The 17835-nt window shown below is 37.4% G+C and overlaps 1 protein-coding gene across 2 annotated transcripts in view; it reads right to left on the bottom strand.

Moving 5' to 3' along the window:
* The window catches only part of COPS9 (COP9 signalosome subunit 9), a 26895-nt gene extending 22687 nt beyond the window's left edge, over positions 1-4208 (bottom strand). Inside the window, exons 1-3 of one of the 2 annotated variants that reach the window (XM_015890116.3) lie at positions 3663-3904; positions 2461-2533; positions 1097-1362 (exon numbers count right to left, since the gene is read on the bottom strand). In XM_015890116.3, the coding sequence (XP_015745602.1) occupies positions 1325-1362; positions 2461-2533; positions 3663-3725 (174 nt within the window). In that variant the 5' untranslated portion in view covers positions 3726-3904 and the 3' untranslated portion in view covers positions 1097-1324. Of the gene's footprint in view, positions 1-1096; positions 1363-2460; positions 2534-3662 lie in introns of those variants that run through there. The other variant, XM_088132432.1, reaches the window with a different exon arrangement.
* Between the last annotated feature and the right edge of the window lie 13627 nt (positions 4209-17835).

A 17835-nucleotide genomic window follows, 5' to 3' on the forward strand; every position in this document is an offset into this window, starting at 1 on the left:
TGGATCATCCAAATGCTCTCTAGCAAACTTCAGACGGGCCCGGACATGTACTGGCTTAAGCAGGGGGACACATCTAGCACTGCAGGATTTGAGTCCCTGGCAGCGTAGTGTGTTACTGATGGTAGCCTTTGTTACTTTGGTCCCAGCTCTCTGCAGGTCATTCACTAGGTCCCCCTGTGTGGTTCTGGGATTTTTGCTCACCATTCTTGTGATCATTTTGACCCCACAGGGTGAGATCTTGCATGGAGCCCCAGATCAAGGGAGATTATCAGTGGTCTTGTATGTCTTCCATTTTCTAATTATTGCTCCCACAGTTGATTTCTTCACACCAAGCTGCTTGCCTATTGCAGATTCAGTCTTCCCAGCCTGGTGCAGGTCTACAATTTTGTTTCTGGTGTCCTTCGACAGCTCTTTGGTCTTGGCCATAGTGGAGTTTGGAGTGTGATTGTTTGAGGTTGTGGACAGGTGTCTTTTATACTGATAACAAGGTCAAACAGGTGCCATTACTACAGGTAACGAGTGGAGGACAGAGGAGCCTCTTAAAGAAGTAGTTACAGGTCTGTGAGAGCCAGACATCTTGCTTGTTTGTAGGTGACCAAATACTTATTTTCCACCATGATTTGCAAATAAATTCTTTAAAAATCAGACAATGTGATTTTCTGGATTTTTTCCCCCATTTTGTCTCTCATAGTTGAGGTATACCTATGATGAAAATTACAGGCCTCTCTCATCTTTTTAAGTGGGAGAACTTGCACAATTGGTGGCTGACTAAATACTTTTTTGCCCCACTGTATATTTTTAATTTCCCTGGAATAGTTTCATGAAGGGCACACAGAAAAACTGTATAAATAAAATAATGTACTGTAAAATGTGGATACAATTCCTTAATAATGCTAAGGAAAAATAATCATAGCCATATATGAAATGCCTTCAAATTGCAGAACTGAATGAAAGCAGATTCCAGTCCATTCGTCAGTAGAATTACGGATTGTTGGGCTATGAACATGTGAGAGTTTTTCTATGTGGGGAGATAATATGATTACAACTTGTCTTTTCTAAGCCAAATTTTAGAGTGATCTAATTGAAAAACAAGCCATTTTTTTCAAAATTAAATATTTATTTAGATTTTATTGAAGCAAGCCTGCCGAATTCCACATCTAAACAAATCCTAATGGAAATGAGCTTCACAATTCTCTTCATCCATCTTTAGCCATTTCATAATGCTTTCATGTCTTAGTGACTACATTCACATTTCCTTTTTGTTTAGAACATAGCCCCTACAAGAAATGTAAATAATGAGCACCGCATAGCTGGAAGACACATTTCACTGGATATCATCGTCGTCAAACATATCTTCAAAATCTAAAAGGATAATAAATGAATATCACATAGAGCTAAATACATGTTCATTGTTCTGATGTAAAGAAAAGTAAATAACTAAATAGTTCAGTTTGGTCTATGGGATCTAAACTACAAAAATCAGGCTTACCACTAAATGTCAGCAAAGAGATGTTTTGCATCTTTATGCTGTTGTTTGGATTTCTGCAACCCAGATTTAGTAAATATAGTTTAATAATAATACAAAATTTATTCCTCATTCTGGAAAAAAAAATCTTGAAATCCATTTAACAAGTTCACTAGAAATTCTACTGAAAATGGAAAGGCCATTATGTAAGGTAAAGCTGATCTTTTTGAGTACAGTTCACACCATGCAACTCAGTGAATTATTTTAACATGCTAAGGGATTGATCATGAAAAACTTATTTCTCCTATACCTAACTTGTTTTACAGCAGGGTTGGGCAGCCTTTCGCTGCGCACAGATCAGAGGCCATTGGTTGTCCACTTTACAAAATCAAGAGAATCTTGAGTACAGAGTGTTATGGTAGTCTGGCATAAGCTATCACTTCACTTTACTCATTCAGCATGCAATGGTTTCCTTACTTCAGTTACATGTTCAGGCTAAATGTTTGTAGTTTCCCTAAGTTATCAGGAAATCATTTCTGGTTCTACACCATAGCATGTAATTATTTGGACAGACACTGATTATTCTTCTCCCTTGACAGTGGCACTTACCAGAATTAAACTTTTTTGGTCTTGACTGCTATTGAGCTATTGCACAGTTTGAAGGATACACATATATTCTGTGTACACTACTATTAAGAAGCAGAAGGATTTCCTAAGGTTTTCTCCTTAACAGACAATGCATTTGATGGTAATGCTTAAAAAACTTATGTATCCAATAGCCCCTGATAAATAAAGAAAATAGTTCTAGTGATTGGGCATCATTTGCTTGACACTCTTGCAGGCTTAACATTCCCATTCTTCCACAGATATGATGTTCTTCTGATGTTTTTACTTTTAACTATATTTCTAGTAATGACACTAAGAAATAATATTTTAAGAAACACAGCAATGACTAAAATAAACATGTCTGGTTTAAAATAAAATTTAACACTTACTATTAAAGAAGTCTGCATGTACTGCTTTTTCATTAGCTGCTAGATCCATCAATAAACCTGTACTTCCTCCAGCCTGAAAAAGAACTATTTTATCATCTGTACCAACTTATTCTTGTAATAATTATTTAACCTGTATATATCCTATAATTTTAATTTTACATTTACAGTTCTTTAGTTTCTACTTTCTACTTGCTCACCAAAATCTAGCATAATAATTTAGTCAGACTTGACCCCCATGTTGTAGTTTTTAAAATCAAAGAGAAAAAATAATTGAGGAAAATTACACATAAATTCCTATTAGGTATAATGGAGGTCTGAAAAACAGGAGAAGAGAAGCAACAAAAAATGAGTTTTGAATGGTTAAATTCAAAAATTAAAAGCCAACAAAATCAGTCAAAGACAGCCTGATAAATAGACAGCCACGGAAATTCTAAAAGATTAGAGATTCTCATGGAATGTTTATAGATGGCATCTTGGCATCTTACAAAATTCTTTAAAAAATCTCCCAAATATCTTTTTAACTGTATCTTATTTTAAAAGAATTACTACAAATTTTATGCTACTTTAGTTTGTGAATGTTTTTGTTCATTTTACATTTATGACAGAGTGCCCTGATAATTTTAGTAGCTAGTTTCTTATAAAGACACCTGTCTTCCTATGTTCTTTCTCTCATTTTTTAAAAAATACTATTGAATTAAGATGTTAGGACTAACATTAAAAGATAGAAGCTACGTTTGCTTTCCAATGCTTGTGCAGCATTTCTTTCTCCTCTCAAAAATCTCATTCACGTAAAAAGCACAACCATGGTGGTAGGATGGCAGATAAACATAAAACAGATTAGAATAAAAACGACCCCCCAAATAATCTTGCCCTTTCCGTCATAAAAACAAACTTTCTCGCTCAATCAGCTCTTTAAAACGTAAATGCAAGTACGCTCTTGTGAAGCATCCAATCTGCCCACCCTCTCTCGTTCAGCCTCCCCAGCCAGACACCAGGAGTGGAGGATGGGAACTGTAGTTTTTTGTCCTCCGGGACAAAGCAATGTTGCCGTAATTTACTGACAACACACACAAGGGACCACGGATCAGAACATACAGCGCCGCCCGCTTCCCTCCAAGGACGTCGCGCAATCCCACTCCCGAGGACGGAGGAGAAAATATCCCTGCCCGGGATGCCTTTCCCTGCCCCTGCCGCTGCCTCACCTCGTCAAGGTCCACGTAGGGCCCCGCGCCCTCGGGAAACATTTCGTCCACCGCCGGCTTCATCACTGCCGTCGTTCCCTACAGTCCACCTACATCCGGCTCGAGAATCTGCTTCCGGCTTCTCTAGGAGTGCGGGAGGAGGCGACCTCGGTGGCGTCCTCAAAGTTCTGGCGTCCGAGGGAGGGTCGTTCTCGGGAGACCCTGAGCGGAAAGAAGGCTGTGAAATCCCGTCGGCGCTGGGAATGAGGATCCTGGGCCTTTTTTCCGAACAAACAAGCGAGGATGGCGCTGTTTGGCGGTGCTTTCTTGGGTGTCACGAAAGTTTTGCAGTACCGAATGACTGCATTCGCACAACAAGCATAACCCCGGCCAGTTGCAGACCTAGGGTCTTCCGTGCCCCTGCTCCCAGACGACTTATTTAACTCTTGCAGGGAACACACCGTCTTGCTGCCAGCATGCTGCCGAGACAGACTGAAGCTGATCACGGATATTTTCCACCGACAAACGCAATTAAACCTCCAGTGCTGCATGGAGGAGCCTGAGGGAGGTTGGGGACCTAGAGGGCTCCCCCTGGCCTGCCGCAAGACCGGCCCCTTCCACCTGGGCATCTGGGGGAGGAGGAGTGGTGATAGGTCAGGAATAGGAGCTGAAACCTTGCGGAAGCAAGCAGTCCAGAAGGTTGATATTCCTGCATGTACGAGTTCCTATAGTCAAGCAACAGATTTGGGGATCTCTGGAAAAAGCAGAAAATAACTTAGTTAATATTATATTTTAAATGTGTGTGTGCATGCACACGTGGGAATTTCTGCCTCTTGTGCCACAGTATGTGCTGGCTTTGGGCCCACCAGGGAGGGGAAGGCAGACAGGCAAACTGGAGAGTGATGGCAGCAAGCTGAGGGAAAGGCTCAAATGAACCAGCTGGGCTTTGTGCACTGTGGTTACAGCAGAAAGGATGTTCCATGTTGCTTTTTCCCAGCCTAGAAGCAGCAATCTTATGGGCTGGGTAAAGTCAGCAGGCACCTTCTTCCCCCACTGCAAATACTGTGTGGATCCTGAGCTTTTCTTCACCCTTTAAACCTAGTGCTTGCTGTATAAGACCTCACAAGCCTTTGGAAAGTACCAGTCGGGCATTGTAAGTGAGCAGATGCCTCTGTAGAATCCAGTTGCCTGGTCTCTACTATAGCCCAAGTCAAAATGGTCACAGAGGGCAGAGCCCAGTAACTCGAGTAGAGTGGTGGCAGCAGCCTTAAGTGGACAACGGGACAGCAGTTTCCATCCCAGCTGAGTCATCGACTGCATTGGGGGGGGGGAGGGAATGTCAAAGGGATATAGAGGATGAGCCCTATAAATTTATTTAAATGTGCTCTTTTTATCCAGACAACCAAACGTGACAATAGGGCAGAAGGAACATTATAACAGCCATCCTCTGATTACAGATCAATAAGTTAGAGAATCTGCAGACAGGTCTCTCCCTGGTAGTACATTGTAGCCTCAGTTTTTCAGACCTTGATGAAAGGGAGTTTGCATGCAGTGCAACAAATGACATGGAACTTTTGGAAATTATGGACACCTAAAATGAGTTTTCACTGAATATTACTGATAATCATTATCCATTATTCTTTGTCCTATTGTTGACATAAGCTTATAGAATCCCCCCTGTAGCTACAAACTCAGGAGTGAGTCTGTTTTCATGAAGTTTCTCTTCCACCATTTCCTGCCAATTAGAACAATAATTAACTAACTGAAAGTCATCCAGATTTTAGGCTTAGCTCATTCCAGTTCCACCTCAATGTACATTAGATTATTTGGTGCACCCAGGGGTAACAAAGAAATTGCACCTAGAAATCTCATTTGCAGTCTTTCTAATGGAGAACAGTTTTGAAAGGCACATGCACATGCCATACAGAAGCTAGGTCATAGCTCTTGCCTGAAACATTCTGAGTGTAATTGAGATAAAATATTTCCCTCCTGAACAGAAAAATCTCAAAATACCATTAGCACTCTAGCTTCTGTGCTCTATTAGGAGTTGCTGTCCCGGAAGTCTGAAGCACAACTTTCAGGTCCATAAAGATACTCACTTGTTCTATTAGGATTCCCACTTTTAGGGGGACTCTTCGAGAAGTGCATGATCTTAGTTTACTGATAATTAATTTTTAATTTCTTATCAGCAAAGTAGGTAAAGAATGCCCAAAATAGTCTGTATCCACTGGGATGAGAGGACCACCCCATTATCAGTGCAGAAAAGCAAAGAAAGATGTCTACAGGCCAATTTAAATGGTTGAAAATCTTTAGAAGTATAACTCAACTAGGAAATAAATGTAAATGTGAAATAAAAGATAATACATCCCACTTTACACCTCCTCGAGATTAATATGGGGGTAGACATAAAACCTAAATCATTGTACTGTATTTTATAAGGATATATGTTCATATACACTATATGTTAATAACCCTAGCCAGCATTCCAAGGAGGAATGCTTTATTTCTTTATTAAAGTAAAGTTTATTCCTCAAAATAAGGTTGACTGCTGATTTCAAGTCAAAGAAACTACATAAATTGCTCCTTTGGGTTTAAAAAGATGTTTTTGCATCAGGTGGTACAAAACAATGCATTAATCTAACTTTCTGCCTTAAATTCTGCCTGCTTATCAACTAAAACAGTTTCTTTTTTTTTTTTTTTATAATGTTTTTTTTATTTTTACAACAAACACAAAACAAACATGAACAAACAAAAACATAAAAAGGCATAAAAAAGCATCTTCCATTTTATACCGTGTGTCAACCAGTTAAACTCGTTGGTGCCCCTTTCATAATCTTAAATTCTCATATCATCTATTCAAAAATATACTTGTATACTTATCAATTAACAATTATTAATCATTCATAGCTAATCTATAAAATCATATATTACAAAAAATTTTAACTTTCAATAGGATTAGTAATACATCTCCATCTATCTATTATATGTGTATATATATAATAATTAATATCAAATTTCTATTATAAAATTTCCTAATCTATTACATTACTATATTTTCTCATCTAATCATTAATAAAAACAAATCCCGTGTCATATAAAATTGCTTATCTTCTTACTCTAATTTCAAATCTCAATTTAACTCATCTCTGCACATTCCATAATTTTGAATAACTTCCTCCTGCATAAGTACTTTTTAATTTTTCCAATTCTTAAGAGTTACAATTCTAACCAATATCAGTTACAGTATCAATTACAATTCTAACCAAGTTACAGTTCTAACCAGATTTCACTACATGTTATACAATTTTTAACTATATATCTCAAATTTATACTTTATTCCAGCGCTTGCATAATTTTGAGTTCACCCTTTTCATTCAATGTCCCAAAATATCTGGCTGTTCATTCCTTTTTTCTATATTATTGGATAAGAGAAAGCAATAATAAGTGTCCTTTTGAACATTCTGCTTTTGGAAGCTTCTGTCAGTTCCATCATTGTTGTATTCCCTGATTTTCTCTTTAAACATCTGCAATAGTTTCTTTCAATATTGTTTTACTTCTTCTTTTTGTACATTCTCTTAGTACGATTTTCCATTATAATCTTGTATAATCTTTTTCTCACCCTCAGTGCCAAGAACAAATCTGTCTCTCTTCATTTATCAGTTGATTAACCCTTTTAATTCTCAGTTTATAGGCCTCACAATAATTCCGTTTAATATTTCTGATTTCTTGTACTATTTCTTCCTTTTCCAATGATCCCGTTTTATGTTTAATTAAGTCCATTTTAGCTTTAATATCTTTTTTCTTTTTTTTTTTTGAGAATTTCTGCAGCTCTTCTTCCAATTTTTTATAGTCATCCTCAATAGTTTAAAGATCTTTTTCTGCATTGTGTTTCTCGTATAGTCTATTATCTTGATAAACCTTCATTGAGTCAAAGGATTCTTTATCTTTGTTCTTGCCAAAAATAAGAGAAAAAAAGAAGCAAAAGGAGAGAAAAAAAAAAAAAGAAGGAAAAATAAAAAGAAAAGGAAAAGAAGGAAAAGGCTAAGCCTCTTTAAAAAAAAAAATCCATCTGGGGGGGGGAATAGAAAGCAAAGCAGAGCTTCTAGCAGAAAAAAGAGCTACTGCCACTAATCAAGGCTCTTGTGACTGAGAGGGCGGAGCTGGCGTCGCGGCGATACGGCGGGCGATCCTGGGCTCCCAGGATGGCAGCCGATATCTCCTCGCCCGGACGGTCCCGATGGACCTAAGCCGTCCCGTAGAGATGGCGAACGCAAAGGGCGCGTCCCGCGGATCTCAGGGACGCCGCAAGTCCCAGATCGATCCGGGGAGAAGCTCTTGAAGCCGGTGGAGGAGAGGCAGCCAAAAATGGCTGCGAAAGCCGGGACAGCTCCAAAGGAAGATGGAAGAGAAGGGTGTCAACTGGGTGAGATGGACTTTTACTATTCAACTATTCTTAGAGAACACCTTAAGTAACTTAAAGAGATTTTTAAAAGTGAAGAAAAGTGGATTAAGCGGCGAGATTGAACCCTATTAAAAAAAGAAGGGGGAGAAAATTTTTCTTTTCAACTTTCCCTTTTAGTGGAATTGACAAGATGTTTTTCTTTTAAAAAAATATATTTTTAACTGGATTGGCTTTCTCTTTTTAATACTCAATAACTTTTTATTTTAAGCCTTTTTTTTTACTAAGATTTTTTTATTGTTATAAGAAATTTATATCTTTTTGACTTTGAAATGGGGAAAGTGGAGTTAAGAGAAAGTAAATGAAAGAAAGTTGCACTGCCATTTAGAGGCGCGAATTAGTGCTTTTTTTTTTCATTGTGACGCACGCTCAAAGACCCTGTGCTTTCTAAAAAGATAGTGGGATGTGCATGTTTATACAGGTGCCATCCGTAACTATAAACAAGAAAGTGGAGTTGAAAGCGACTTTGAAAACATTAAGATGGAAAGTTTGAACTAAAACAGTTTCTTGTTGAATCCTTTCTAGCAATTTCCAGTACATTACCTAGCATATAAGTTACACATAATGCTCAGAAGGCTAATTGGGTTAAAATTTGCTGGATCATTCTGGACTCATTCTCTTATGAGTTGGAATGACTGTAGCTGACCTCTAGCTATACAGGCTATACAGTAAAAAGGACTGATAGAAATGGCACCCATTATTTCATATTTTAGAGATATTGGTGACAGGTGATGGAGGGAAAAAACCCAACCCTTTATTTCTTTTTCATTGTGTATTAGGTTATGTCCATGACGTTTAATTTCTTTCCCATAAGGGATGTTTTTTATTGATGAACAAATGCCAGCATGAATGTAAAATAACAAAATATTAATAGAAAAATAAAACCTACAAACATGTCTTCTCTGTAAAATATGCATTTTCTTTTTTAAACAATGGATGTAATTGTCCTTTGTGTTGACAATTTAAAAATAATTTTAAAATGCAATTCCATTCTGTGGTTGTGAGCATGCTGACTCTCCCTTGTCCCCCAACCACTCTACTCACAAGAAGACTGCAAGTACCTTTGATTCCCATGGTCTCCTCATGAGGAACAGCCACCAGGGGTGCAGGTGGGTGATCTCTCAGTCTCCCCTTATCTGGAGAGGCTTTGCCGGCCAGAATTCACCTTCTGGCCACCAGTCACCACCACTGTGCCATCTCTGCTTCTTCAGAGGTGTCCAGTCCGCCATAAACCTCACATTTTTTTGTGTGACCTCATATCTATGAAATATTTACTGCATGCAACTAGGTTTAACTTCACATCTGAAATTACTTTCTCTTATTTCTTTTAAATTAATAGAGGTCCCTGGTTGTGTCAGCTGCAGAAAGTTGAATGAGCTTCTACAGGTATTGCTGCAAAACAGATGCACTGTTTAGTATATGAGGTAGGGGGTGGTTGTAAGGGAAGAAATGTCACTTTCCTAGCACACCAGTCTGAGTCTTTCCCCCTAATCTTGAAGTATTTACAGACACAGTGGTCTTAAGGCAATATATTAAACCAGCATTTATATAGTACAGGTGGGGATAGTGACTGCTCCTACACTTATGGAAGATTATTTATCACATTAGGATTATACTGTTTTGCCACCTTAATTGGATGGAACCAATTAATCCATATTTGATATCTTATAGGGAGAGCCAGTTTGGTACAGTCATTAAATGCACTGGGCTAGACACTGGGAGACTGTGAGTTCTAGTCCTACCATGAAGCCGGCTGGGTAACTTTGGACTAAGTCACTCTCTCAGCCCTAAGAAGCAGGCAGTGGCAAGCCACTTCTGAAAAGGTGGCCAAGAAAATTGCAGGGACTTGAAGGCACAAAAAAGCAAAACAAATCTTACAATTGGATCCAGGGTACCTGCGTATACCCGAACCATAAGCTGTATGTGTAAGGTGTGACTAAAGAAAGGCTGAAACTATATAACTTAGCAGTTAATTTTTTATATTTCTAGATCACAATTCAGTTTAGGTCCAAGTAGTAATATTTAAATCATCTTTTTTTGTACTAAAATATACAGAACTAATAAAACCAATGTTCCAGTAGTTCACTATACTGTTTTAGTATAGTGAATTTAGACTACAAAAGTCAGGTTATAAATCTTTAAAAATCTAGCCATATCATTTAATGTGTTTATAGATTTGGTTGCCTAACCATTCAATTTTTCACTGGATGGTGCAGCTCCAGGGTCACAGATCTAGTTTCTGCTAATCTTAATGTACAATAGTAAATTCTCTCCTAACAGAGATTTGCAGAAGCTGGATCTGTGGGTCCTGGAGCTGCATCTTCCAGTGAAAAATTGAATAGGCTTCCATGCCAGTCACCTTCATTTTTGCTTTTCACAAAAGATACAGTTTAGTAATACATATTAAAATATATTTAAAAGTTAATTTAGAACTGAACATATGCTTTCCCTAAACTATTTATCTGTGATTCCTGACCCAGTTTCATACAGTGAGCATTTCACACAGCCTAAGTTCCAGCCTAATTGCCTTTTTACTATTCAGACTATGTACTCAACTTGATTGAAAACATCTGGATCTATAAGGCATGCTGATGCACATGGGAACTAAATTAGTTTTTTCTAGTTTGTTATCTGGTTCTAATGGAATAGCATATCCTAGGACAAATTCTTTGCACTGTAGGACATAAAAGCTGCTTAAGTGTCAAGATTTATAACTTCATCTTCTGTCCAGTTATTTGACATCTAAGATTTTTTTTCCCTATGAAATTATTGGAAGTTTGACAAAAGTGTCATTTAATAGTTTTCCCTTTGTTGTAGGATCAGCTTGTATGAAGTTACACCAGTCAAATGTGTGAAGATTCACAATGCCCTTACAAATGGGATTTTATTAGAAAAGCAAATATTTCTTTATAACACTAGAATTTTATTTCCCTTTCCTTATTTCCAGAAATTATCCCAACTATTTTGTTTCTAATTGTTCAGGCAGCCATTCAAGGCTGAGATTTAAATACCTAAAAGGATGATGACTGTGTGTTATTATAAATTTGAATTGTGGATATTAATTTGTAATTTTTATGGTTAATTTTATTTGTATTTTTTATGGTTATTTTGGGTTTATTGCTTTTGTAAGCTGCTTAGATTTATTTTGACTGAGTGACATAAAAACACTTGTAAATAATAAATAAATACATCTCATTTTCTATTTCTTCTTATTTTCTATATTCCCATCTTAGCTTATTTTTTATTCTGTGCTTCCTATTATTTATCTACAATTCTAAAATTGTAATTCTAGGTTCTTCAATCCCTGTACTCCTATTCTACTTTTATCTTGCTTTAACTATAATTTAAGCTTTCCCTTATGTTGTTGGGCTTTCAGCCTGTGCCTGCCATCACTGATCCACACTGCCCCACAATCACTTGTGTAGTCTCTGGTCACAGGTGCACTGTGTAGAGCACTGTGCTGGCTGGGGAATTCTGGGATTTGAAGTCCACACATCTTAAGGTTCTCAAGGCTGAGAAACACTGGAATAGAGGGATGATATTACTTGAAGCAGGGCTCTTCTGGAAGCTCCTGCTGCCACTGGTTGATTCAGGTTGTTGGTGTGGCTAGACCCTTAGGCTGCCTTCCTGCTGACTTCCTTCCACCTGGCTTGTTTGCCCTGATGTCCCCAAATGCCTTCACCTGCCTGGGTATCCTAATGTTGGGCCACTGCCTGGTTGGCCAGTGCCAAAATTCAGCTGTCCCCAATGCTCCATTTCAGCTGCTGATCTTCCTTTGGTTTCCTTCAGTATCTGGCTTAGGCTTAGCCTTTTTCAGGGAGCCATGGAGATGACTTTGGAAAAGCATCCAGAAGCTATTAGGACAACATCAACAACAACAGGTGCAGAAGCATGCATTAACCCCAGGGAAGGAGGGGGAAACACAGATAGACTTGTAAGATTGAGGTAACCCTATGAGGTAGACTAGATCAGAAAAGCCGACTCTACACGAAGACTAAAACTGTACTTTATTGAGATAGGCTATTGTAGCTGAAAGTGAGAGTGCATTTTCCCTTCCCTTCTTCTTGTACCCCAGAAAGTTGGGGGTGGGGATGGGGGAGTGTGAGTCTTTTCCTAATACTTTCATGCCCTTCCTACTTCTAGTACTTTCCCACCTCCCTGGGAAGGGAGCAGAGATCTTGAAGTTCCCCATCACTAATTCATTCCAACAGAAGACTGCTCAGGCATACAGGTTACTGTACATGGTTGCTAATTTCCCCACTGTATTTCCTCTCTATAACAATTATTTCTCTGTGGCCTCTATACAGGTAGATCAGTGTATGCAAATTGGTGTCCTCTTGTGAATCATTCAGTTCTTCTTTTTTTTTGGATGATTTTTGTCTTATTCCAGTTTTCAAAGCCACCCTTTCTAATGCACCACAAGCTAGAAAAACTTTTGTTAAATTGTCATTTGTACTAAAATCTTCAGCAATATCTACCCCAGTTTTAGTTTAAAAAAGATTAAAAACTTTCTCCAGGCCCAGCCTTGGCCCTAAATAAGTCAGCAAAGTTTGAAAAGTGACATACAACAACATTCATAATCCTGTCATTATATATTTGTCACCTCCCCATCCCCTACTTGAATAAGTGGATCCCGCCCAATGTTTGCTGAACAAAACTGCTGCTACGGAAGTCTCTAAGTAATCCATAGCATTGAGTCCTGTTGTCCTTATTGGTTCACATGATCAGAATATCAGGGTCTCAGTTTTTTTCCCAAGCATTTCATAGAATCATAGAATTGTGGAGTTGAAAAGAAGCTTAAGGATTATCCAGTTCAACCCTTTGCGCTGTGCAAGGAAACCAATGACACTACTCTTGAGAGGTAGGTGCTCAACCTCTTCTTAATGCTTCTGCATGTGTTCTGTTTCACTGTTATACAGATCTTACACCCAAGAAGTTTTTCCATATATTTAAACAAAATCTAGGTAGCTGCAATTTATACCATCATTTTTGGTCCTACTTTCTGTGGCAACAGAAAACAATACCTGGCCATCTTCCCTAAGTATCTTTTTATGTACCTGTACTCTGATATCATCTTTCTCTTTAGCCTTTTATCCAGACTGGACATTGCATGTTCCTTCAACATGTCCTCATATGGCGTGTTCCCAAGACTCTGTGTCAGTATTGTCACCCTCCTCTGAACCTATTCTAATCTGTCAATGTTCTTCTGGAAATGTGATGCCCAGTGAATTGCATTATTCAGTGGACTAAAGTAAAGGATTTTAGGAGATGCTTCTTGGTGAAACTTCACAAGCATCTTAGTCACTATTCAGGAGGAGAAATTAATGGAAGCTTTCAGAAAGCTTGTTTGGAACTGGAAAGCATCAATGTCATATTACAGCATTGCTTGCCTGATTTTCTTCCAGATAGGAAACATTTCTGGAATGGGCAACAACACAAATGCCTTAACTCTAGCTGAAGCTTTCAGTCACTGCCAAAGGAGAAAATACTCAAGCCAGTTTTCCACAGTATGCAGGGAAGTATGTGGTTTCTAAATGTGTTTTTGTTTTGCAGCAACACCTGCAAGATTGAATGATATTATAATAGACTCAGACTTATCTGGGCAATAACTGTAATATAGTGAAATATATTTGGGATTCTTTCCATTTAATCATAAAGATACATATCCAGTGCTATGTATATATAAACAAATAGAACTAAAACTTTTAGAGGAAAGCAAACAAACCAGAGTTGCACATGGATTAACAATCCTAAATTAAAGCCTTTATTTATTTTTAAAATTATATTCCTCTTTTCTTTAATTTATTCACACTGACTTATAATCAAAATATTTAAAAAGCATCCAAACTACAGTATGGTAAAAACAATTGAAATTGCTAAAACCACACTCAAGGCCAAGAAAACCACATTTTATTATTATTGTTAGTTTATTGTAAATACAAGAAGAGGAAAAAAAGGAGAAAGGAAAAGGAAAACCCTATAGATGCTTACCTCTCTCATGTACTAAACAAAACTAGTGTTACATATATAGCTATGTAACAGTCATATTATGCAATTAAATTATTAACATTTAAATTAGTTTGCTTAACAATGGGAATTAAATATATGAACTAGGATATGCAGTCCAATTTTCTAAAAGTCTTCCAGTTGAGACTACTAGTGGTAAAATACTTGTTTGAATAGAGTTAGAAAGATGAACTCTTGAATGAATAAAATAAATTAGCATAAAACTGGTGGCTCTATAATTAAAAGATATTTATAGGATGTTTGGTGATTTTAGAAAAATGGAAAAAGAACTGGAAACTACAGGATAGGTACAGATGGCGGTCAAGACCTCCCATTCCAAAATTGCACAAATGAGATAAGAGACTTATATAATAAATTTTTGGAAGTCTACATTAAAATATGGACAGGGAGAAGAAAGAACATGACATCCTATCTTAGGCTTAATCCAACTTTAGGGAGGTATGCTCTGACAGAACGTACATCAGGAACTCTACTGTTGACTATAGTGGGTGGATGGGATTGTACTGAAAGAGATGGCCCTTAAAATATTTGGTTTCAAATTTAAGTTATTTTTGGTTTGCACTGAGAAGAATAGCCAAAATCTATGTTCTTGGAAGCCATGCTTTGAGCAGTAGTGACATTGGCACAAAAGGCCAGATTCAAAAGTGACATTCAGGTATATGTACTGTATTATACATTACTTATATACTCTTAAGTTGCATACATTTTTTAAAAAGCCACTTTGAACAGGTAAAGTATCTCTCAACTGGATTCAAATATGCTTTTTCGATCACAAATGATCTTTGCTTGCTTGAGAGGTTTTTGCTCAATCCTTATTATGTGGATAGTTATTACTAATTGTGGATAAATTTTACTGAAATGCAAGTGCTCAGTTTGAATTTCAAAATGACTTTGATCATCTACTTGAGCCCTTGATGATATGCCAGTCATTAGCTCCTAGATAGCCACAGGTGCCAATAAACGTTTAAATTTGTAGGGCAAATGATTGTCTTGCAACAAATATTTTCAACTGTCTGCAAGTGCCCCCTGCTGTACAGTTTGTGAAAAGAGTGATTTTATAAACAGAATATTGGTAGAATTTGTTTTTGTTTATTGCTAAATAATAAAATATGTTGGTGGACCAAACTATATTTTATTACATCATCATAGGAATATTGTATGAATTCTCCCTCCCTCTCTTCCCCAATCCCCTCAAAAGAAAGCCCGCTTCTCTTATAACAATTCATTAATGTTGCTTTGGAAGTTGCCAATGGGAACACTATGGACTGCTAAAAAGTCTACGCTATCTCATTTGTTATTCTCCAGCATTTGAGATTTCTCAGTGTGTTTTTAAAAAGGTTAAAATGATACAGATAATGTTTTGTCAAAATGCTTTTGCCTGCACTGTGGGTTTTTTGTGCAATTAAACCTGTTGGCAGATTGTGATAATCCTTCCGGCAAATCACAACATATATTTTTTTCTATTTATCATGAAACAAACAAAAACCTGTTTAAATTTCTAATTACTTTTGAAGTAGCTCAATGTTTAATATTTAAAAAGCTATCATATGCTTATGGTCATTGATTTCAATTTGAGAGTGACCTCCAGGAGCTGGCCCAAAAGCCTTAAGGATGTTTTAGGAAGGAAAGAAAAATTACAATGTCCCTTCCCCTTCAATTAATTAGAGATTTTTTTGACAAATAAAGAAAAATGCAACTTGTGATCACATTACACCATAATTTTCAGATAAAATTGTTTGTCCCTGTGGCATTTTTAATTTAAGTCCACCTGATGTAGTCTTTGCTTGTGGTTCTCTACTTACAATGGATACTTACAGCATGAATAGGAGAAGTGAGCACTATCGCAATGATACTTGACTCTTGGCTTACTGACTTATAAAAGCAACCAATGACAAGGGGATGGCTCTGTGGAAACAGAAATGGGTATATGCCTTTTGACAATAAGATATAATTCCATCATACCATCTCCACCATTTCCTTAGCACTAATGTCAATTGACTGTTCATATGATGAACTCTGACATTTCCACTCCAGTTTAACATTTGGGGAGCCTTTGCTCTTTCTTTTTTAGGGCTTAACCATTCTCCTTTGGAGAGCTTGATAGCTGTTCTCAGAGAACTATTTTGGTGGCTACAACTGAAAGGTTCAGTCACACGGATTAGGTACTGGCTGTTTATGTTTGTTTATGTTTATTCCTTCTTCAGCTTTCTGCTTCCCTCTTCTTCGCAGGACTGGTAACATTGCTGATCATTCTTTTCATTTAAACAAACTGTATAGAAATCTTCCTCTGATTTGTCAGAATAAGTATGGAGAGACTTTGAGACTCTTGAGGGCTGTATTAAGGGTTGTCAGTGTGTTGGCTGAAGCCTCTGTGAATGGAGTAAGGGATGAATCCATTCCTTTTGTCTTTTGCCCTCTAAGATTAAGAACAAGAGGAAAGTCATCATTCTATTTACAGAAACTGTCTGGAGTGGCAATAGAGATTTGTTTCAGTCCTCCAACAGAAGCAATGCACATGTAGCATCTGCTCCCTAAGGTGATGGCCTCACTTTGCTTAAAGATTTATTGTCTCGGCTTCTTCTCCTACTTCTTTTCTTCCTCAAAGGCTGTTAGTCAAATGACAAAATATTCTTGCCAGCATTCAGCTTTTAAAATTAGACTACTGTCTGACCATTCTGTGCTAGAGTAATGTATCTATTCCTTCCTGTTGAGACTGTTATGCCTCCCAGTCAAGACAGTCTCATACCTGCATGAACTTTTACTGCCTCTAAGTCTTGCCTCACGGGACTTCAGGAAAGTTGAGCTACCATATCTAAGCTGCAGAAATCCAGATGACTTCTGCATGTTAGCAACAGATATAGACCACTCTTTCACCTAGATTTTTGCAACTCAAATATGGTAGTCCTATGGAAATGGAGACACGCATGGCAGAGAAAAAAGGCCGATACAAGGTGAGTCTGCTGGAGGGTGAAGATGGTTGGATAGCAAACTTTTAAGAATATTGACTATCCAATTTAATTCCAGAAGTCTGGCCACCTTTAGTCCAAAAGAAATTTGGGCATATCTGCTTAGAAAGTGTCATTCAAGACTTCTCATCCAAGTCTTTTTCTGTTCTTCTGGATGGCTGATCTGGGGACTATGACAGGTTGCTCAGGCACAAGCTAAATATGAACACAAAAGTCACAACTCTGTGCAGCAGCTCAAATAAATAAAAATCTCCCTCACTTTGAAACTGATAAAGAAAGCTTTATCTAACATGTCTAATCAATCACATATTTTATCAAAACACTGTAGATGCAAACTGATTTTTTTCTAACATTCTACATAATTCTTTCTCACTGCTCAATTATAGCCAGAATTATTTCTTAGCAAACAGTTCTGATTCCTGTAATTTTGCTAGTTTCTTAATAATGGAAGAATTTTCTCCCTTTTTACCTCTTGACTCTGTGCTTATAGTTTTCTTCAAAGCCATAATAAAACCAGATGTATAATTGTAAGTGCTAATACATAAGGAGACAGTACTTAAAAAATACTTATTTTTTGCAGTTACAAGTAATCAGAGCCATTAGATTTATATCCCATTCTAGGCAAGTGGTATAAGTATGGATTAAGAATTAGCAAACATATCCTTCCAATCTGTGGAGTAATAATACTGTTTTACAGTAGAATGAATTCATTTTTCAATGACACAGTTGTTCTGGTATTCAC

This window comes from Python bivittatus, unplaced genomic scaffold (assembly GCF_059951505.1).
Source record: "Python bivittatus isolate LINGU-HERP-01145 unplaced genomic scaffold, Pbiv_v1 ctg000980_np1212, whole genome shotgun sequence".
Lineage (NCBI taxonomy): Eukaryota > Metazoa > Chordata > Lepidosauria > Squamata > Pythonidae > Python > Python bivittatus.